General features: G+C 38.8%; 1 protein-coding gene across 1 annotated transcript; it reads left to right on the top strand.

Annotated features, from left to right (window-relative positions):
• The first annotated feature begins 1,473 nt into the window (after window positions 1–1,473).
• LOC116521551 (vomeronasal type-2 receptor 26-like) lies at window positions 1,474–16,762 on the top strand. The gene is made up of 6 exons (XM_032236209.1): window positions 1,474–1,649; window positions 2,705–2,993; window positions 6,635–7,483; window positions 9,870–10,097; window positions 11,172–11,298; window positions 15,861–16,762. The coding sequence occupies exons 1-6, from the start codon at window positions 1,474–1,476 to the stop codon at window positions 16,760–16,762; spliced, it is 2,571 nt and encodes an 856-aa protein (XP_032092100.1).
• The last annotated feature ends 546 nt before the right edge of the window (window positions 16,763–17,308 follow it).

The raw sequence follows: 17,308 nt of genomic DNA on the forward strand, positions 1-17,308 counted from the left end.
TATTCGGTTGAAACTTTGAGAATGAATTTGGAAACTGTGTTGAAAAATCTGGAAAATCGAACGGAACTGTTTGAAGATTTGTTGTGTTCTTATCCACCTCGTTTGAATGCTGTTCGAAGGGCTAATGGTGGTCATACTGACTATTAAATCGTGTCAATAAACTCAGTTTTTGATGGGCTTTCGAATGGTGTATGAATTATTTGTGTTGTTATTACAAGTGTTGCTGTGACCCCCTAGGAAAAGGTTATGCCCCACCCTGTAGTCTTGACGTTTCTTTTCCCAATGAAGCCCACAATACTTGCTAATGTCATTGATTCATTTCGCTTTAGGTTCTTTTGCAGACACTTTTTATCAAGTGAGATTCATTCTATGATTGTTTTGGTCCACCTGCCATCAAATCTTTTTGCTGTATGGACAGCCCATTTTCACTTCATCCTTTTACTCTCTTGATGATATCATAAACTTTGGTTTGTTATATATACTCATGCCCTCAGAATGCAGACATAAAGTTGATAAAAACTAGCCTTAAGTAGTAATTGTTATATAAAGGAAATGTTGATTTATAAATTTTCATGTTGATTTAGGGCAATCGTGTGAGTTTTTTTATAGTATATAATGTTGCTCTAAACATACCAAGTTGGTTGTCTTAAGTAGCTTCCGCTGGATTTTATCCAGAAAGCTTAACTTTCCATTTAATCTAGAAACCAAAACTGTTTTACAATGACTAGCTGTCAAGCAAATTAAAAATTAGAATTGTTTTTTAGCACTTGTTAAATTAGAATTGTTTTTTAGCAATTGTTTTTTTCAATGTTCCCATTGAAGGGTCCCGAACCTCTACATTCATTAACTTTGTTCTGAAATTGCACCCCAATTGGAGGCAAAGCCATCTCTAGACATTCTGACTTAATACTCAGTATATGTGCTAAAAAGAAGGAAAATTCTCTTTTTCCCTCAAAAAATGTTCTTTCATTCATAAATGGATTTCTTTGAAGTTGGTTCTTTGAAAATGATGTTTATTAGCCAGATTGAAATAATAAGTATTTACACATGAGAAAACCTTTTTTTCCCACAATAGTATAGAGAAATAAAAATGCTATTATTGCTATTTTTCTCCATATATATAATTAGCAGCACTATTATTAATTCTGAATTATGGCTGTATTTAAAGCCCTTATATGTAATATTTATGCAATAGCAAGAACAAAATTTAGTGTTTATGAGCAGTACATAAAATCTCTGGCAGTTCCCATTTGGAGCTAGTCTAGTTATAGTGAAATGCTATCAGAATAGTTCCAGGACTATTAGGACTTGTTTTCAGAGTTTCAGAAGAAATTGAGCATTGTGAGGAGTGGGTGACTGCATAGTTCCTTGTTATGTAACTTTGAAGATTCTGAAACTTTATCCAAGCAATTCTATTGTGGCCATATATCTGGCATAATGATCTTCATTGCTTTGTTCCTATTCTTGACTGCAATGGCTTACAAGTCTGACATGAAAAATTGCAAGGTTAATGATCCTCTCCCTATTCTTCACAATTATTTCCAGTCCGGTGACCTCATCATGGGTGCTATTACTTCTCTTGTCTTCATGCCTCCAGATCCAGCTACCTTTTCTAAAAATCCCCACCATTCATTTATAAGAGAACCCATGTAAGATTTTTATATAATAATTATTAGTATTCCAGATGGTATTCTGGAATAATAATCCACCAAAGCAATAGAATTAGGTATGACGTGAAATACGTAAATTTTCCAGGTTAATCATTAATGAGATGGTGATTCTTTTTATTCTTATTCATTTTCACTGGATTTCTGGGAAGAATTAAATTATCTGATTTATTATTACAACATAGAAACAGATTAAACCATGAGTTTGCTAATTCAAGTTTTTCTCACTTAATTAACTGATTGGATTTGGTATTGGAATAGCAATTTTGAAGAAAATGGCAATTTCTACCATGGAAAAAGAATTCATTTTTTATCACAGGGAAGATTTAAGATGTGCTGAAACTTGATAAAATATGTTAGTTCTAAATATTATAACCATGGTTTTTATTTACATTATATACCATCTTGAGAGGCATCTTTGCAGTAAAATATTTATATTTTTGTTAAAAATTAAAGTGTATTTTAATAACCTAAAGTATGTATTCCCTGTCAGATTAATATAGGTTCTTAAAATCATTTATACTCAGTAACAATAAGATGGCATACCTCTCTCTCTCTCTAAAAATATAGATTAATGACCTTATCTGGTACCTTCACGTGGCAAATATTTTAATTATGTCTCCATCTTCCAAAGCCTTCTCAATCGTCTTGCAGCCATCATTTCATTGTGTTGACCTCAAAATGTCAGAAGAGGCAGAAAATATTATTAGTCATTTAAATGTCTTTCCTGAGAAAGACTATAGGACTTCAAAATGTCTTTCTCTTCAGCTTCTAGAATTACAAAAACAAAAGAAAACAACAAACAGTGTAGAACCCAAAAATGGCATAAACCAGAAAATGAGTCAGGCAATATTATGAGAAATGTGAAATGTCAGTCCACCATGTCACAATTTGAGAGACATTGTGCTGTTGTGATAAAGTTTATTCCATTGGCAAGACAGATCAAGCACTGCAGTCAAGAACAGAATAGATGATACATTTGTCACAATACTATTTGTTAGATACAGAATACCTCTTACAATGCTTTTTAATTGCAGGGTTCAGCCTAAGTTTTATCAGCATATTTTAGCTTTAATATTTGCTGTAAAAGAGATCAATGAAAATCCTCAAATCTTGCCCAACATCACCTTGGGCTTCAATATTTTTGACAGCTATGATGGAACATGGACTTATCATACCACAATGAAACTTTTTTCACCATTAAAGAGACTGATCCCAAATTATAAATGTGGCTTCCAGAACAACTTGGTCGCAGTCATTGGAGCTCTTTATTCTGAAACTTCTCTTTTATTGGGAGATATCTTGAAAACCTACAAAGTTCCACAGGTAGGGCTTGTAATGAATCATTAGATTATATTATGCAATAATTGATCTTTTTACATTTCTGTAATTTGGAAACATTATATACAGTATCTATCCTTTATAAAGTGAATAAAGAATATAAGTTAATAAAATATTTTTAAAAATGAAATTAAATGGTCGAGCGGTGCAATCATAAAATATTCAATGAATTAAGGATATTCACATATGCAAGATAACTTTTTACAAAGTTCATAAATCACATATATTTGTAACAGATATAATAAAATATTTTTCCTTAGAGAAAAGCTAAGAAAAAAACCCTTATTTCTTAAATAATAACACCTGATGATATTTCTCTCATTTTTTTCTCTTCTACTTAAAGATTTTATCCTCAAAAGGTAGCCTCCTGATAATTTTTTATTACAAAAAACAGGGTAAAATGCCTCTGGATATAATGCAAAATTCAATTTTAATTTTTGTATAAAATGACAATCTTTTAAATTTTTCATTTAAACTTAAATTTTGGGAAGGTTTAGTCCATCAGTTATTTATTTCTATGGGAAAAAAATAGTAATTTCCTTCCATTCTCCAAATTTCTAATTTTACTAATTACTAATCACCAATCATCATTCAACATTAATTACTAATTACTAATTTATTATACTTTATTCATTAAACATGACACTCAGACAACTGAATATTCAAAAAGGCATCACATTGACTGGTGCTAACGGTTGATACGGTTTTCTGCAAGCATCCTAGGTATCAACTAAGTACCTTCTTAAAATATAAGATGTTCTGAGTAGCGCCGTTTTTTGAAGTTCTGTTGATGTATCTTATAAAATTCTTGGACATGGTCCAAGTGCCGCGATAAAAACTGTTACCTATTATTATTATTTGGTTAATTTTTGGTGAGATTCACAGCCTTTGGGACTGGTTGGTAGCTCAACAGCTCGAGTCCTAACCAAAGACCTAGGAACTGTTAAGGGAACGTCGGAGGATATAAGCTGTTCTAAGTAGGGTGGGTTTTTTTAGAATCAAAATGTTCAAGTCTGATAAATTTAAAATAACGAGGTAGCTCTTTAGGTATTGCTCCAAGGGCTCCAATTACAATTGGGACAACACATGATTTCTTTTTCCACAGCCGCTCAACTTCAACTTGCAAGTCCTGGTACTTTGTGATTTTTTCTTGCTGTTTATTTCCAAGTTGTGCTTCTCCAGGAATTGTGATGTCAATGAACCATACTTTTTCCTTTTCAAGTATTGTTATGTCAGGTGTATTATGCACCAAGTGCCTGTCAGTCTGAATTCTGAAGTCCCACAAGATCTTGACTTTCTCATTCTCTAAAACTTTCTGAACCTGATGTTCCCAGTGGTTTTTGCTGTACTCAAATCCAATCTTTTGGCAAAATTTCCAGTGAATTTCCAGTGAATTTCCAGTCATGTCGTTGTAGGTAGTCAGTTTGTGAAATTTGCTACACCCACTGGTCAAGTGGTCGACTGTCTCGTCTTTCTCATTACAGCTAAGGCTTGATTTTGAGCTGCTAAAATAAAGCCTTCTGTTTCTTTTTTCAGTGCTTTTGATCTTAACCAGTTCCAAGTTAGCTTTTGGTCAGCTTTGCCTTCAATACTTTTCAAGTATTGGCTATGCATAGCTTTGTTTTTCCAATTTTCAGCTTGCTTCTCAATTACTTCTTTGTTATATTCAGCTTTTGACTTAGTTGTCTTTAAAAAGCCTCATTTATTATTATTATTATACAATTGTATCACAGCGGCCAGTTGTTTTGCCAGATTTGGCATTGGTTACTAGTCGGGCCCCACCCAGGGGCCTAGGACATCGTAACGTAATTTTCGTAATATGCGTGCAGATCCAAGCAGTGCGGCTTTTTGCATTTGACTGATGGTGATTTTGTCAATTTTTAACTGTTTTAAATGTAATTCCAGTGCTTTTGGAATAGCACCCAGTGTGCCAATTACCACTGGAATTACCACTGCTGGTTTGTGCCATAGTCGTTGAATTTCGATTTTTAAGTCCTGCTTTTTTGCAATTTTTTCATGTTCCTTCTCGGCGACCCTGCTATCACCTGGTATTGAGATGTCTATGATTGTGACCTTATTTTTCTCAACCAGTGTGATGTCTGGTGTATTATGCGCCAGTATTTTGTCTGTTTGTATACGGAAATCCCACAAGATCTTGACCATCTGATTTTCGGTGACCTTTTCAGGCTGATGTTCCCACCAGTTTGTTGCTGTTTTAATATTATAATTTTTGCACAAATTCCAACGGATCATTTGTGCTACTGAATTGTGCCGCAATTTATAATCAGTCTGCGCAATTTTTTTACGGTAGCTGAGTATGTGATCAACAGTTTCATCAGCTTTTTTGCAAAGTCTGCATTTGGCATCATCAGAGGATTTTTCTATTTTGGCCTTAATGGCATTTGTGCGGATAGCTTGTTCTTGCGCAGCCAGGATTAGTGACTCTGTTTCTTTCTTTAATGTACCTGTTGTTAACCATGACCAAGTTGGTTCACTGTCCACTTTATCTTTTATTTTTTCCAGAAATTGGCCATGCAGTGCTTTGTTCTACCAACTCTCCATTCTTGATTTTATCACATCTTTTCTGTATTCTTGTTTCGTCTGTTGGGCCTTCAGGAGATTTTTATTCTTTTCTTTGATTAATAGATGTTCTTGATTATTTTTATACAATTGTATCACAGCGGCCAGTTGTTTCGCCTTATTTGGCATTGGTTACTAGTCGGGCTCCACCCAGGGGCCTAGGACGTTGTAACGTATTTTTGTAATATGCGTGCAGATCCAAGCAGTGCGGCTTTTTGCATTTGACTGATGGTGATTTTGTCAATTTTTAACTGTTTTAAATGTAATTCCAGTGCTTTTGGTATAGCACCCAGTGTGCCAATTACCACTGGAATTACCACTGCTGGTTTGTGCCATAGTCGTTGAATTTCGATTTTTAAGTCCTGGTATCTTGCGATTTTTTCATGTTCCTTCTCGGCGACCCTGCTATCACCTGGTATTGCGATGTCTATGATTGTGACCTTATTTTTCTCAACCAGTGTGATGTCTGGTGTATTATGCGCCAGTATTTTGTCGGTTTGTATACGGAAATCCCACAAGATCTTGACCATCTGATTTTCGGTGACTTTTTCAGGCTGATGTTCCCACCAGTTTGTTGCTGTTTTAATATAATAATTTTTGCACAAATTCCAATGGATCATTTGTGCTACTGAATTGTGCCGCAATTTATAATCAGTCTGCGCGATTTTTTTACAGCAGCTGAGTATGTGATCAACAGTTTCATCAGCTTCTTTGCAAAGTCTGCATTTGGCATCATCAGAGGATTTTTCGATTTTGGCCTTAATGGCATTTGTGCGGATAGCTTGTTCTTGCGCAGCCAGGATTAGTGACTCTGTTTCTTTCTTTAATGTACCTGTTTTTAACCATAACCAAGTTTGTTCACTGTCCACTTTATCTTTTATTTTTTCCAGAAATTGACCATGCAGTGCTTTGTTCTGTCAACTCTCCATTCTTGATTTTATCATAATAATTATTATTATGATAAAATCATATTATTATTATTATTATTATTATTATTATTATTATTATTATTATTATTATTATTATTATTATTATTATTATTATAGATAATATATGGATCATATCCAGAGATGCCAGATCAAAGTGAATCTTTTTCCTTCTATCAAATGGTCCCTAATGAAAGTTATGAATACAAAGGTTTGTGTTATCTGCTTTTGCACTTTGGATGGACCTGGGTTGGGATTCTTGTAAAAGAAGATGATGATAATGGAAGATTTGTGAGAATGACGTTTTCACTGTTTCCTCTTCATGGCATTTGTATTGCCTTCCTAAAAAAGATAAGACCAATTTATATCAGCAGCATTTTTGATGATCTAGATTGGCTAATAGAAATGTATTATCTTTCAATGAACAGCAAAGCCAAAGTAGTGATTGTCTATGAAAGAACACTTCTGCATTTGAGGTTACTGCTGCAGCTTCCAAAAATGGAACTAGTGTCCTTAGAACCTAAAGGTAAGGTGTGGATCATGGCCTCCCAGATGGATGTTGCATCAGTGCTTTACCAAAGGAGCTGGGATATTCGAGATATTCATGGGTCCCTGTCCTTTTCAGTTCATTCCAATGAAATTCCTGGATTTCAACATTTTGTTCAGGCAAGGGACCATTTCTCATCAAAAGAAGATGGCTTTATCAAAGATGTGTGGGTACATGCATTTGACTGTTCCTTTCCCAGTCCCTTGGTGAATGACAATGATGGTGACCTCTGTACTCTGAAGGAGAAATTGGAGGACATCCCGAGTGCTTTTTTTGAAATGAGCATGACTGGACACAGTTACAATATATACAATGCAGTGTATGTTGTAGCTCATACTTTACATGCCCTGCAGCTGAAACAAAAACAGGAAAGAAACCTGTGGAGAGGAAAATTAAATCTTCAGACACAGCATTCATGGCAGGTATAGACTTGAGCTCTCATCCTTTAATCTATTCATAGTCTTTATATATGCATAGTCAATAAATTGGTATTAGATTTATTATATTATGACTTCCAGTACAATTTCATAGACATACAAACTTACTAAAAATTTCTGCACATTTCAGGATACAGAAATTGTAGTTTTTCCTATCTCTGAAACACAAACAACGTCCAACCGTTTTATTAATTTAATGAAATACAATGAAAATACCAGTAAGAAAAAGGAGAATATGTAAAATAATAAAATCAAGACAAAAATATCATGCACATTAGGAAAAGGAATACATTGAAAATAAATTCAAAAGGACATTTTTCCACACTATATGTGGACTATTTTGTGGCATTTGATTTTTAGAAGATCTCAAACACATTCTAAAATTTGATGCCAAAAAGAAAATTTTTTTATTTATTTATTTAATAAAAGTTGTATGCCGCCCACTCCCTAGGGACTCTGGGCGGCTTACAGACAGATAAAAACATTTAAAAATTTAAAAATAAAGGTACATTATTAAAATTGCACATCATCCATTCAGTGTAGGTGGGGCTGGACATTGATCAAGAGCCTGAGGCCTGCTGGAACAGCCAGGTCTTGGTGGCTTTACGGAAGGCTGGGAGAGTGGTAAGGGTCTGGATCTCTACGGGGAGATCGTTCCACAGGGCTGGCACAGCTACAGAGAAGGCTCTCTCCCAGGGAGTCACCAGCCGGCATTGTCCAGTCGACGGTATCCGGAGGAGGCCCAACCTGTGAGATCTAGTTGGTCATTGGGAGGTATGTGGCAGGAGGCGGTCTGTCAGGTAGCCAGGTCCTAAACCATGTAGGACTTTAAAAGTAATGACTAGCACCTTGAAGCGCGTTCGGAGACCAATAGGGAGCCAGTGCAGCTCACGGAGGATTGGTGTAACATGGGTGTATCTAGGTACACCCAATATCGCTCGTGAGGCTGCATTCTGGACCAACTGCAGTCTTCGAACACTCTTCAGGGGCAGCCCCATGTAGAGCGCATTACAGTAATCCAGTGACGAGGGTGTGAGTGACCATTTGAAGTGCCTCCCGGTCCAGATAGGGCCGCAACTGGTGCACCAGGCGAACCTGGGCAAAAGACCCCTGGTCACAGCTGACAGATGGTGTTCTAATGTCAGCTGTGGGTCCAGGAGTACACCCAAATTGCGGGCCCTCTCTGAGGGGTGTATAATTTCACCCCCAGGCTAAGAGGTGGAATGTCTGGACTGTCCTTGGGAGGAAGCATCAATAGCCACTTGGTCCTGTCTGGGTTGAGTGCAAGCTTGTTCACTCCCATCCAGACCCTGACAGCCTCCAGGCACTGGGACATCACTTCCACTGCTTCGCTGAGTTGGCACAGGGCAGACAGATACAATTGCGTATCGTCCGCATATTGATGATATTTGATCCCGTGCCGGCGTATGATCTCACCCAGTGGCTTCATGTAGATATTGAATAGGAGGGGGGACAGGACCGAAACCTCCGGCACCCTATATTTGAGGAGCCTAGGGGTCGATCTCTGTCCTCCAACCAACACCGACTGCGACCTGTCCGAGAGGTAGGAGGAGAACCACCTTAAAACGGTGCCTCCCACTCCCACCTCCCGTAACCGTCGCAGAAGGATACCATGGTCGATGGTATCGAAGGCCGCTGCGAGGTCAAGGAGCACTAGGATAGAGGAATGTCCTCTATCCCTGGCCCGCCAGAGATCATTGATCAGCGCGACCAAAGGAGTTTCAGTGCCGTAACCAGGCCTGAACCCCGACTGAAAGGGATCCAGATAATCTGCTTCATCCAATGTCCATCGGAGTTGAAAGGCCATCACTTTCTCTGTATACCCAAGCTGTACCCAAGCTAAAAACCTTAACCGATTCCTTCTATGCATGAATATCTCAGAATTACATGATGTTAGTCCATTCATAATCTGAAAGGTTAAAATCTTCTAATAGGAAGTTGCACTCATGAAAAGTAAGATCTAATGTATTCTTGATACGCATCAAGTCTCCTTAAGCTTCTTATAATCTTCTGTGAAGCTTCTTAGAAGACAGTGAGCCCTTTCAAGCCAAGCCAAACATATTTTCAGAAATTATTCCAGATTCTCAATTCTAATTAGGTTTCTATTGGAAGGCAGAAAATGTTTCTTTTGATCTGCATTAAAAAAAAAGTGATAGGGAATTGTAGACTATTTTGAGACCATTTTTAGATGAATATGGAATCTTTAAGAAAATTGCAATGTATTCAGGAAAAAATATAATGTCCAATATCAGAATATTGGACATTTCTTAATGAGATGCTGTTACATATTAGGACATTTTTACTCATTAATGACATTATGACCATTTCTTGTGTATTATTTGATATTCAGCTCCACCAGTTTCTAAAAAGCATTTCATTTAATAACAGTGTTGGAGATGAGATTTTGTTTGATCAGCAGAGGGAATTGATAGTAGGATTTGATGTTATAAACTGGGTCACATTCCCCAACCAGTCCTTCCATCGAATAAAAGTTGGGAAACTGAATCCCTGGACATCTGAGGGCAAAAAGCTCATCATTCATGATGAAGCCATCATCTGGCACAACACTTTCAACCAAGTAGGTTGGTGAATGCAGATAATTATATCTGGATGTTATTTAATATATGTTTGTCCTTGATTTATAGCTATTCATTTAGTGACTATTTAAAGTTACAATGGCACTGAAAAATGTAATTTATGACGGATCTTCACACTCATCATTGAAACATTCCTGACAATTGTCATCAAAATTTGGATGCTGTGAAACTGAGATATAATTATGATGGTTGCAGCATCCTAGGGTCATGATTCACTTAACAACTGCAGTTGTTACAAAGGTTGTAAAGTTGGGTATGATGATTTTGAAGTGGCATAAATCCGGAAAAAAATTGTAAGCAATGTCACCGAGGGAAGAGGAGGCAGCAGTGGCCAGGAGGGCCTTTGCACACATTTGAGTGTTGCACCAGTTGCATCCATACCTGGACCATGAGGCCCTGATCAAAGTACTTCATGCCCTTGTAACCTCTAGATTAGACTACTGTAACACATTCTACAAGGTTCTGCCCTTGAAGACCATTTGGAAACTTCAACTGGTGCAGAATGCAGCTGCATGGGTAATAATAGGTGCTATATATCTGGCACACCTAAAACGTCTCACTCCTCAGAGTCAACTACACTGATTGTCAGTTTGTTCCCAGGTGAAATTTAAGGTTCTGGTATAAAGCTCTACATGGCTCATTGTTAATGAGACAGATATCTAGCTTACATAAATTAGGTATGTTTTTTTTTACTTTTAATGTTTTAAAATGTTTTTATGATTTAATTGCAGTGTTTATGATTTAATTGTAGTTTATTACAAGTTATTACTAATAACTTGTAATAACAAGTTATTAGTTAATCAAGTACGTAAACAACTTTAAGAATACAACCAAGCTCCAAGAGCACCAAGGACTCCACATTACAGAGAGATTTGAACTTATTTAAAAGTTGCTTGTTACTGCTTATGGATTTAAGATATATCAATTGCTTGGTAAACTGAATACCTCTTAATTGTAGAGTCAAGAACCATATGATTTTTTATAGTAATTTTTTTCTGTTTGCAAATAAGTTGTAAGAATGTTAATATATACATATTTCCCCTTTTCTGGGCCAGACATTGCCTACTTCTCTATGTACTAAGAGGTGCCTCCCTGGTAATCTCAGGAGAAAGCAGGAGGGGAAACAATTTTGCTGCTTTGATTGTCTTCCATGTCCTAAAGGGAAGATGTCAAGCCTGATTGGTAAGAGACATTATGAAATAAGATATTGTAATACTGCAGGATGTACCAAGCAGATCCATTAATATGTAAGTATGAAATGGATAATTGTGAGACAGTTATTAAATGAGTTTTGTGCCATATTATGATCTTTCTTGCTACAGTTGTTAAATGAATGTTCAGTTAGTAAGTGAATCTGGCTTGCCTGTTGACTTTGTTAGACAGTCATAAAAGGGGATCACATGACCCTAGAAAATAGGAAGAGTCATAAATGTGAACCAGTTGCCAAGAATCTGAATTTTGATCATGTATCCATGGGGATGCTGCTACAGTTGAATGCATTAAAAATGGTCATATGTCACTTTTTTCAGGGCTATTATAACTTTGAATGGTCACAAATGCTCATGCGAAATAAATAGTTTAAGTCAAGGACTACCTGCATTTATTAACAGAATTCCCCCCTCAACTTTCTCTTAAAAAGAAAAGAGAAAGAGTTATTAAGCAAAGTTTAATTTCCTTGGATTGTATTACCTGAATTGAGCATCGTGGCTTTCCCACTATATCAACTGATAAAACAGAGCACATCAACATATCTTTTACAACATTTGCTTTAAGGGGCTGGAAACACTTGAGACACTTTTCAGTAGTTTAATGACAAATCAATCTCTTATCATTCCTTCAGGAAAAAATTATTTACCTATTTATTTTATTTATTTAGAAAATTTATATGGCCACCCACTCACTGTCAGTGACCTTGGGTGGCTTACAAAAAAACTCAATATACAATAATAAAACCCCATAACCCCATCACCTCTTTGGTGACAGCAATCATCTTGATGAATGCCATTCTACTCTGGCATCCCCAAGCCAATTGACAAAACCAGATGTTCAGGACCTTGTGAAAGAGTGTCAAAGTAGGACCTAGGGAATGATGTTACAGTGAATAAACCACTTTGGAGAAGGCCCTTTTGTAGGAGTCGATTAGATGTACTTCCTTAAAAGAGGAGAGATGCAATATTTTCTGCCTTTCTGCTACGGTGGGTTGGATGAATGTAAGTAGGGAGAGTCAGGCCTTCATATAACCTCATCTCAAGTCATATAAGTCTTTAAAAGTAACCAATACCTTAAATTGTATCCAGAAGAAAATTGGCAGCCATTTTGAAATGGTATGCAAAACTGGGCCTGCCAAAAATCATATAGGCTGTTGCATTTTGAACCAGTTAGGGTTTCCAGACACTTTTCAAGTGAATATAGAACTGCCAATGATAAAATGCACTTACGCTTCTCAACACATGTTGAAAGGTTTTTCTCCTACAAAAATTATGAATCAAGAGCAAAAATAAAATTTATTAGGGTCAAGGTTTTATTTTTTCACACATATCTGCCTGAAAATATGGAATACAGGAATAATATCTACAATTGATGAGCTATCTCTGAATTGGGTCAAGTGGGCTTGTTTCTATCTCCCAGCTGCGTTACAACAGCCCTGCTTGCACTCCTTGAGTCAGTAGCCAGACTGGCGGTTGAGTTCCCCAGGCTGATAGTACTGGGGGATTTCAATCTGCCATCTCTTGGTGAACGCTCGGATGGAGCGTAGGAGTTCGTGGCTTCCATGACAACCATGGACTTGACCCAGGAAATTCAGGGTCCGACTCATACAGCGGGTCACACGCTCGTCCTCGTGTTTCTCTCGGGACAGTGGAGACTTGATCTGGAATTGAAGGGCATTGAGATCTCGCCCTTGTCCTTGTCAGATTACTTCCTACTGAGGCTTGACTTTCCCCCACTGCAGGGAGGGGGAACCAATTAGGTGGTTCCGTCCCAGGCGCCTGATGGACCTTTTGGGATTTCAGATGGCACTTGGAGAGATACCTAACTCCCTTGCCCACAATCCGGCAGAGTTCTTGGTCGCTGCCTGGAATACAATGGCGGCTGAGGCTCTGGACCAGATCGCGCCTTTGCGGCCTCTCCACAGCAGTGGATCCAGGAGGGCCCCTTGGTTTACCAAGGAACTCCGGGAGATGAAGCGCCAAAAGAGATGCCTAGAGTGACGTTGGAGGGCTAGTAACTCAGAAACTGACCGAACACAACTAAGAGCCTTTATTAGGACTTATTTAGTGGTGATATGGGTGGCAAAATTTGCTCATTTTCCTGCTCTTATTGCGTCCGCAGAATCTCGCCCAGCCACCCTGTTTAGGATAACCCGCTCCTTCCTGAAAGGGAGAGGTGCGGGAGAGCCCTTACAGGGAAGAGCTGAGGAAGAATGTTCAGTTTCTGTTGGATAAAGTCGCTCGGATTCGGACGGACCTGGACTCCACTTGGACAGTACCAGCCGAGGTGCCGGGGGAGGGCCTTGATCGGATTTCTTGGAGTGAGTTCCAGCTTGTCGCTCCTGAGGAAGTGGACAAGGCCATGGGAGCGGTGAGTGCCTCCACCTGCTTACTGGACCCGTGTCCCTCCTGGCTGGTCTCGACCAGCAGGGAGGTGACACGAGGCTGGCTCCAGAGGATTGTTAACACTTCTCTTCAGGAGGGATCTTTCCCGCACCCTTTAAAGGATGCAGTGGTAAGACCCCTCCTTAAGAAGCCTTCCCTGGACCCAGCTATCCTTAATAACTACCGTCCAGTCTCCAACCTCCCTTTTGTAGGGAAGGTTGTTGAGAAGGTGGTGGCCTTTCAACTCCGACGGACCTTGGATGAAGCAGACTATCTGGATCTCTTTCAGTCGGGTTTCAGGCCTGGTTACTGCACCGAAACTGCTTTGGTTGCGCTGACCGATGATCTCTGGCGGTCCAGGGATAGAGGAAATTCCTCTATCCTGGTGCTCCTTGACCTCTCAGCAGCCTTCGATACCATCGACCATGGTATCCTTCTGCGACGGTTACGGGCGGTGGGAGTGTGAGGCACCGTCTTACGGTGGTTCTCCTCCTACGTCTCGGACAGGTCGCAGTCAGTGTTGGTTGGAGTACAGAGGTCGACCCCTAGGTCCCTCAAATATGGGGTGCCACAGGGCTCGGTCCTGTCCCCCCTCCTATTTAATATCTACATGAAGCCACTGGGTGAGATCATATGCCGGCACGGGATTAAATATCATCAATATGCAGATGATACTCAATTGTATCTGTCCGCCCCATGCCAACTCAGCGAAGCAGTGGGAGTGATGTGCCAGTGCCTGGAGGCTGTCAGGGTCTGGATGGGAGCGAACAAGCTTGCACTCAATCCAGACAAAACTGAGTGGCTATTCATGTTGCCTCCTAAGGATAGTCCAGCCATTCCCTTAGCCTGGGGGGTGAAACCCTACACCCCTCAGAGAGGGTCCGCAAGTTGGGTGTCCTCCTGGATTCGCAGCTGACATTAGAACACCACCTGTCAGCTGTGATCATGGGGGCTTTTGCCCAGGTTCGCCTGGTGCACCAGTTGCGGCCCTACCTGGACCGGGAGGCACTTCGAATGGTCACTCTTGCCTCGTCACCTCAAGGCTTGGTTACTGTAATGCACTCTGCATGGGCCTGCCCCTGAAAAGTGTTTGGAGACTACAGATGGTCCAGAATGCAGCCACGTGAGTGATGTCTGGTGTACCTAGATACACCCATGTTACACCCATCCTCCACGAGCTGCACTGGCTTCCTATTGGTCTCCGAACGTGCTTCAAGGTGCTAGTCATTACTTTTATAGCCCTACATGGCTTAGGACCTGGCTATCTGAGAGACCGCCTCCTGCCACCTCACAACGACCAATAAGATCTCACAGGTTGGGCCTCCTCCGGGTGCCGTCGGCCGGACAATGCCGGCTGGTGACCCCTTGGGGGAGGGCCTTCTCTGTAGCTGCTCCAGCCCTGTGGAGCGATCTACCCGTGGAGATCTGGACCATTTCCACTCTCTCGGCCTTCCGAAAAGCCACCAAAACCTGGCTGTTCCGGCAGGCCTGGGGCTGTTGAACAAGGTCCAACCCCACCTAGACGGAATGCATGGTGTGTTGTTTTAAAATTGTATCTTTTTTATTTTTAACTTTTAATTTTTATCTTGTTTCTGTAAGCCGCCCAGAGTCCTACAGGATTGGCCAGCATACAAATTTATTAAATTACTAAATTACTAATTCTACTTCCCAAAAACCAATTATATTTTTATTTACATGTAGGCTTGGGATATTAAGTATTTATTCAATCTGTCCAATCAAATTCTTCTTCATGCATGGAAGACACAGAGTTTTATCTCTACCTATATTGTTTCTATTCAAATTTTTATTAAAAAATTTGAATAGAAGCAATATAGATAGAGATACAGTAGATACTGATCTTTGATCACCTAATAAGGTCATACTAAAAGTGTTTTGATATTAAAACTATGCTATTAATTAAAGTTTATTCCAAACAATTAATGGACTTATTACTAATCTCTTAATTTTCATTTATTAACCAATATACCAAATGTTGAAATATAGCAATGAGTACAAAAATCAGCTGATAGTATTGGTGCCATGGATGAAATCATGGAAAAAGAAGAAAGATACTAAAAAATCATATACAATAAAAAGTATAATGAAATTATAATACAGGAATTTTTTTTTAAAAAAAAAACCCTCTTACAGATATGGATGACTGTTCTGAATGTCCAGAAGACCAATATCCAAACAAAGACCAAGATTCATGTATTCCAAAGAGAATATCTTTCTTATCCTATGAAGAACCAATGGGAAGAAGTCTAGTTATTCTGGCTCTCTCTTTTTCTTTTTGCACAATATTGGTGTTGTCAACATTTTTGAAATATCACCATACTCCCATTGTCAAGGCCAATAACCGAAACCTGACCTACATTCTGCTCATCTCCCTCCTTCTCTGCTTCCTTTGCTCACTGCAGTTCCTTGCTGCACCTGGCAATATAATATGTCTCTTCAGACAAATTAGCTTTGGCATCATCCTCTCAGTGGCTGTGTCTTGTGTTCTAGCAAAGACCATCACTGTGGTTTTGGCTTTCATGGCCACCAAGCCAGGATCCAGAATGAGGAAATGGGTGGGAAAAGGCCTGACCACCTTCATTGTTCTTACTTGTTCCCTGATTCAAGCAGGCATCTGTATTGTGTGGCTCTTCACATATCCCCCTTTTCCTGATGTTGATAACCATTCAGAAACTGAGGAAATTATAATGCGATGCAACGAAGGCTCGGCTACTATATTCTACTGTGTTCTTGGTTATATGGGCTTCCTGGCAGCTGCCAGTTTCACAGTAGCCTTTTTCTCAAGGAAGCTTCCCAGTAGTTTCAATGAAGCCAAATGTCTCACATTTAGCATGCTAATCTTCTGTAGTGTATGGCTCTCTTTTGTTCCATCTTACCTGAGCACCAAAGGCAAATACATGGTGGCTGTGGAGGTTTTTTCTATTTTGGCTTCCAGTGCTGGATTGCTGGGCTGCATATATTTCCCCAAATGTTATATAATTATTTTTAAACCAGAGTTAAACAACAGGGAACAACTTATTAGGAGAAACTCTTAATAAATGAAACTTTTCTTTTCTCAAATACATGGTGCTTCTCTATTTTGGCTTCCAGTGCTGTTTAATAGGCTGCATATATTTCCTTAAATGTTATGTAATAATTATTAAGCCAGAAGTAAACACATAGGAACAACTTGTTAAGAGGACTTACAAATAATGGAAACATAACTGCTTATTTCTGCTATTTCTCACTTTAGTATGTTTTCTTTTAATTTTCCATTTTTATTAATTTATATTTTTATGTTATGAAATTTTTTGTCTTGTACTTATTGAATAGAAGGTTCTTGGAAGTTTTCTATTTTAGAATATACGTATTAAGAATGTCTCAATAATCCATTGTAGTCAACACAATATGGTCATTGCTTGTGTACATACTTTCACATATTGAAGCTTCCATGTTTTCTAGGCCATTTTCTCCTTTTACACTAATGCACACCTCTCTCCCCCTCCCCACATGATTCTATTGTAGTCTGATGCTGTAACGAAGAATTTCAGTTGAGCTTCACAGCACTAAAATTGCAACTTGCTATTGCTGTACACTATTAT

This window comes from Thamnophis elegans, chromosome Z (genome assembly GCF_009769535.1).
Source record: "Thamnophis elegans isolate rThaEle1 chromosome Z, rThaEle1.pri, whole genome shotgun sequence".
Taxonomy (NCBI): Eukaryota; Metazoa; Chordata; class Lepidosauria; order Squamata; family Colubridae; genus Thamnophis; species Thamnophis elegans.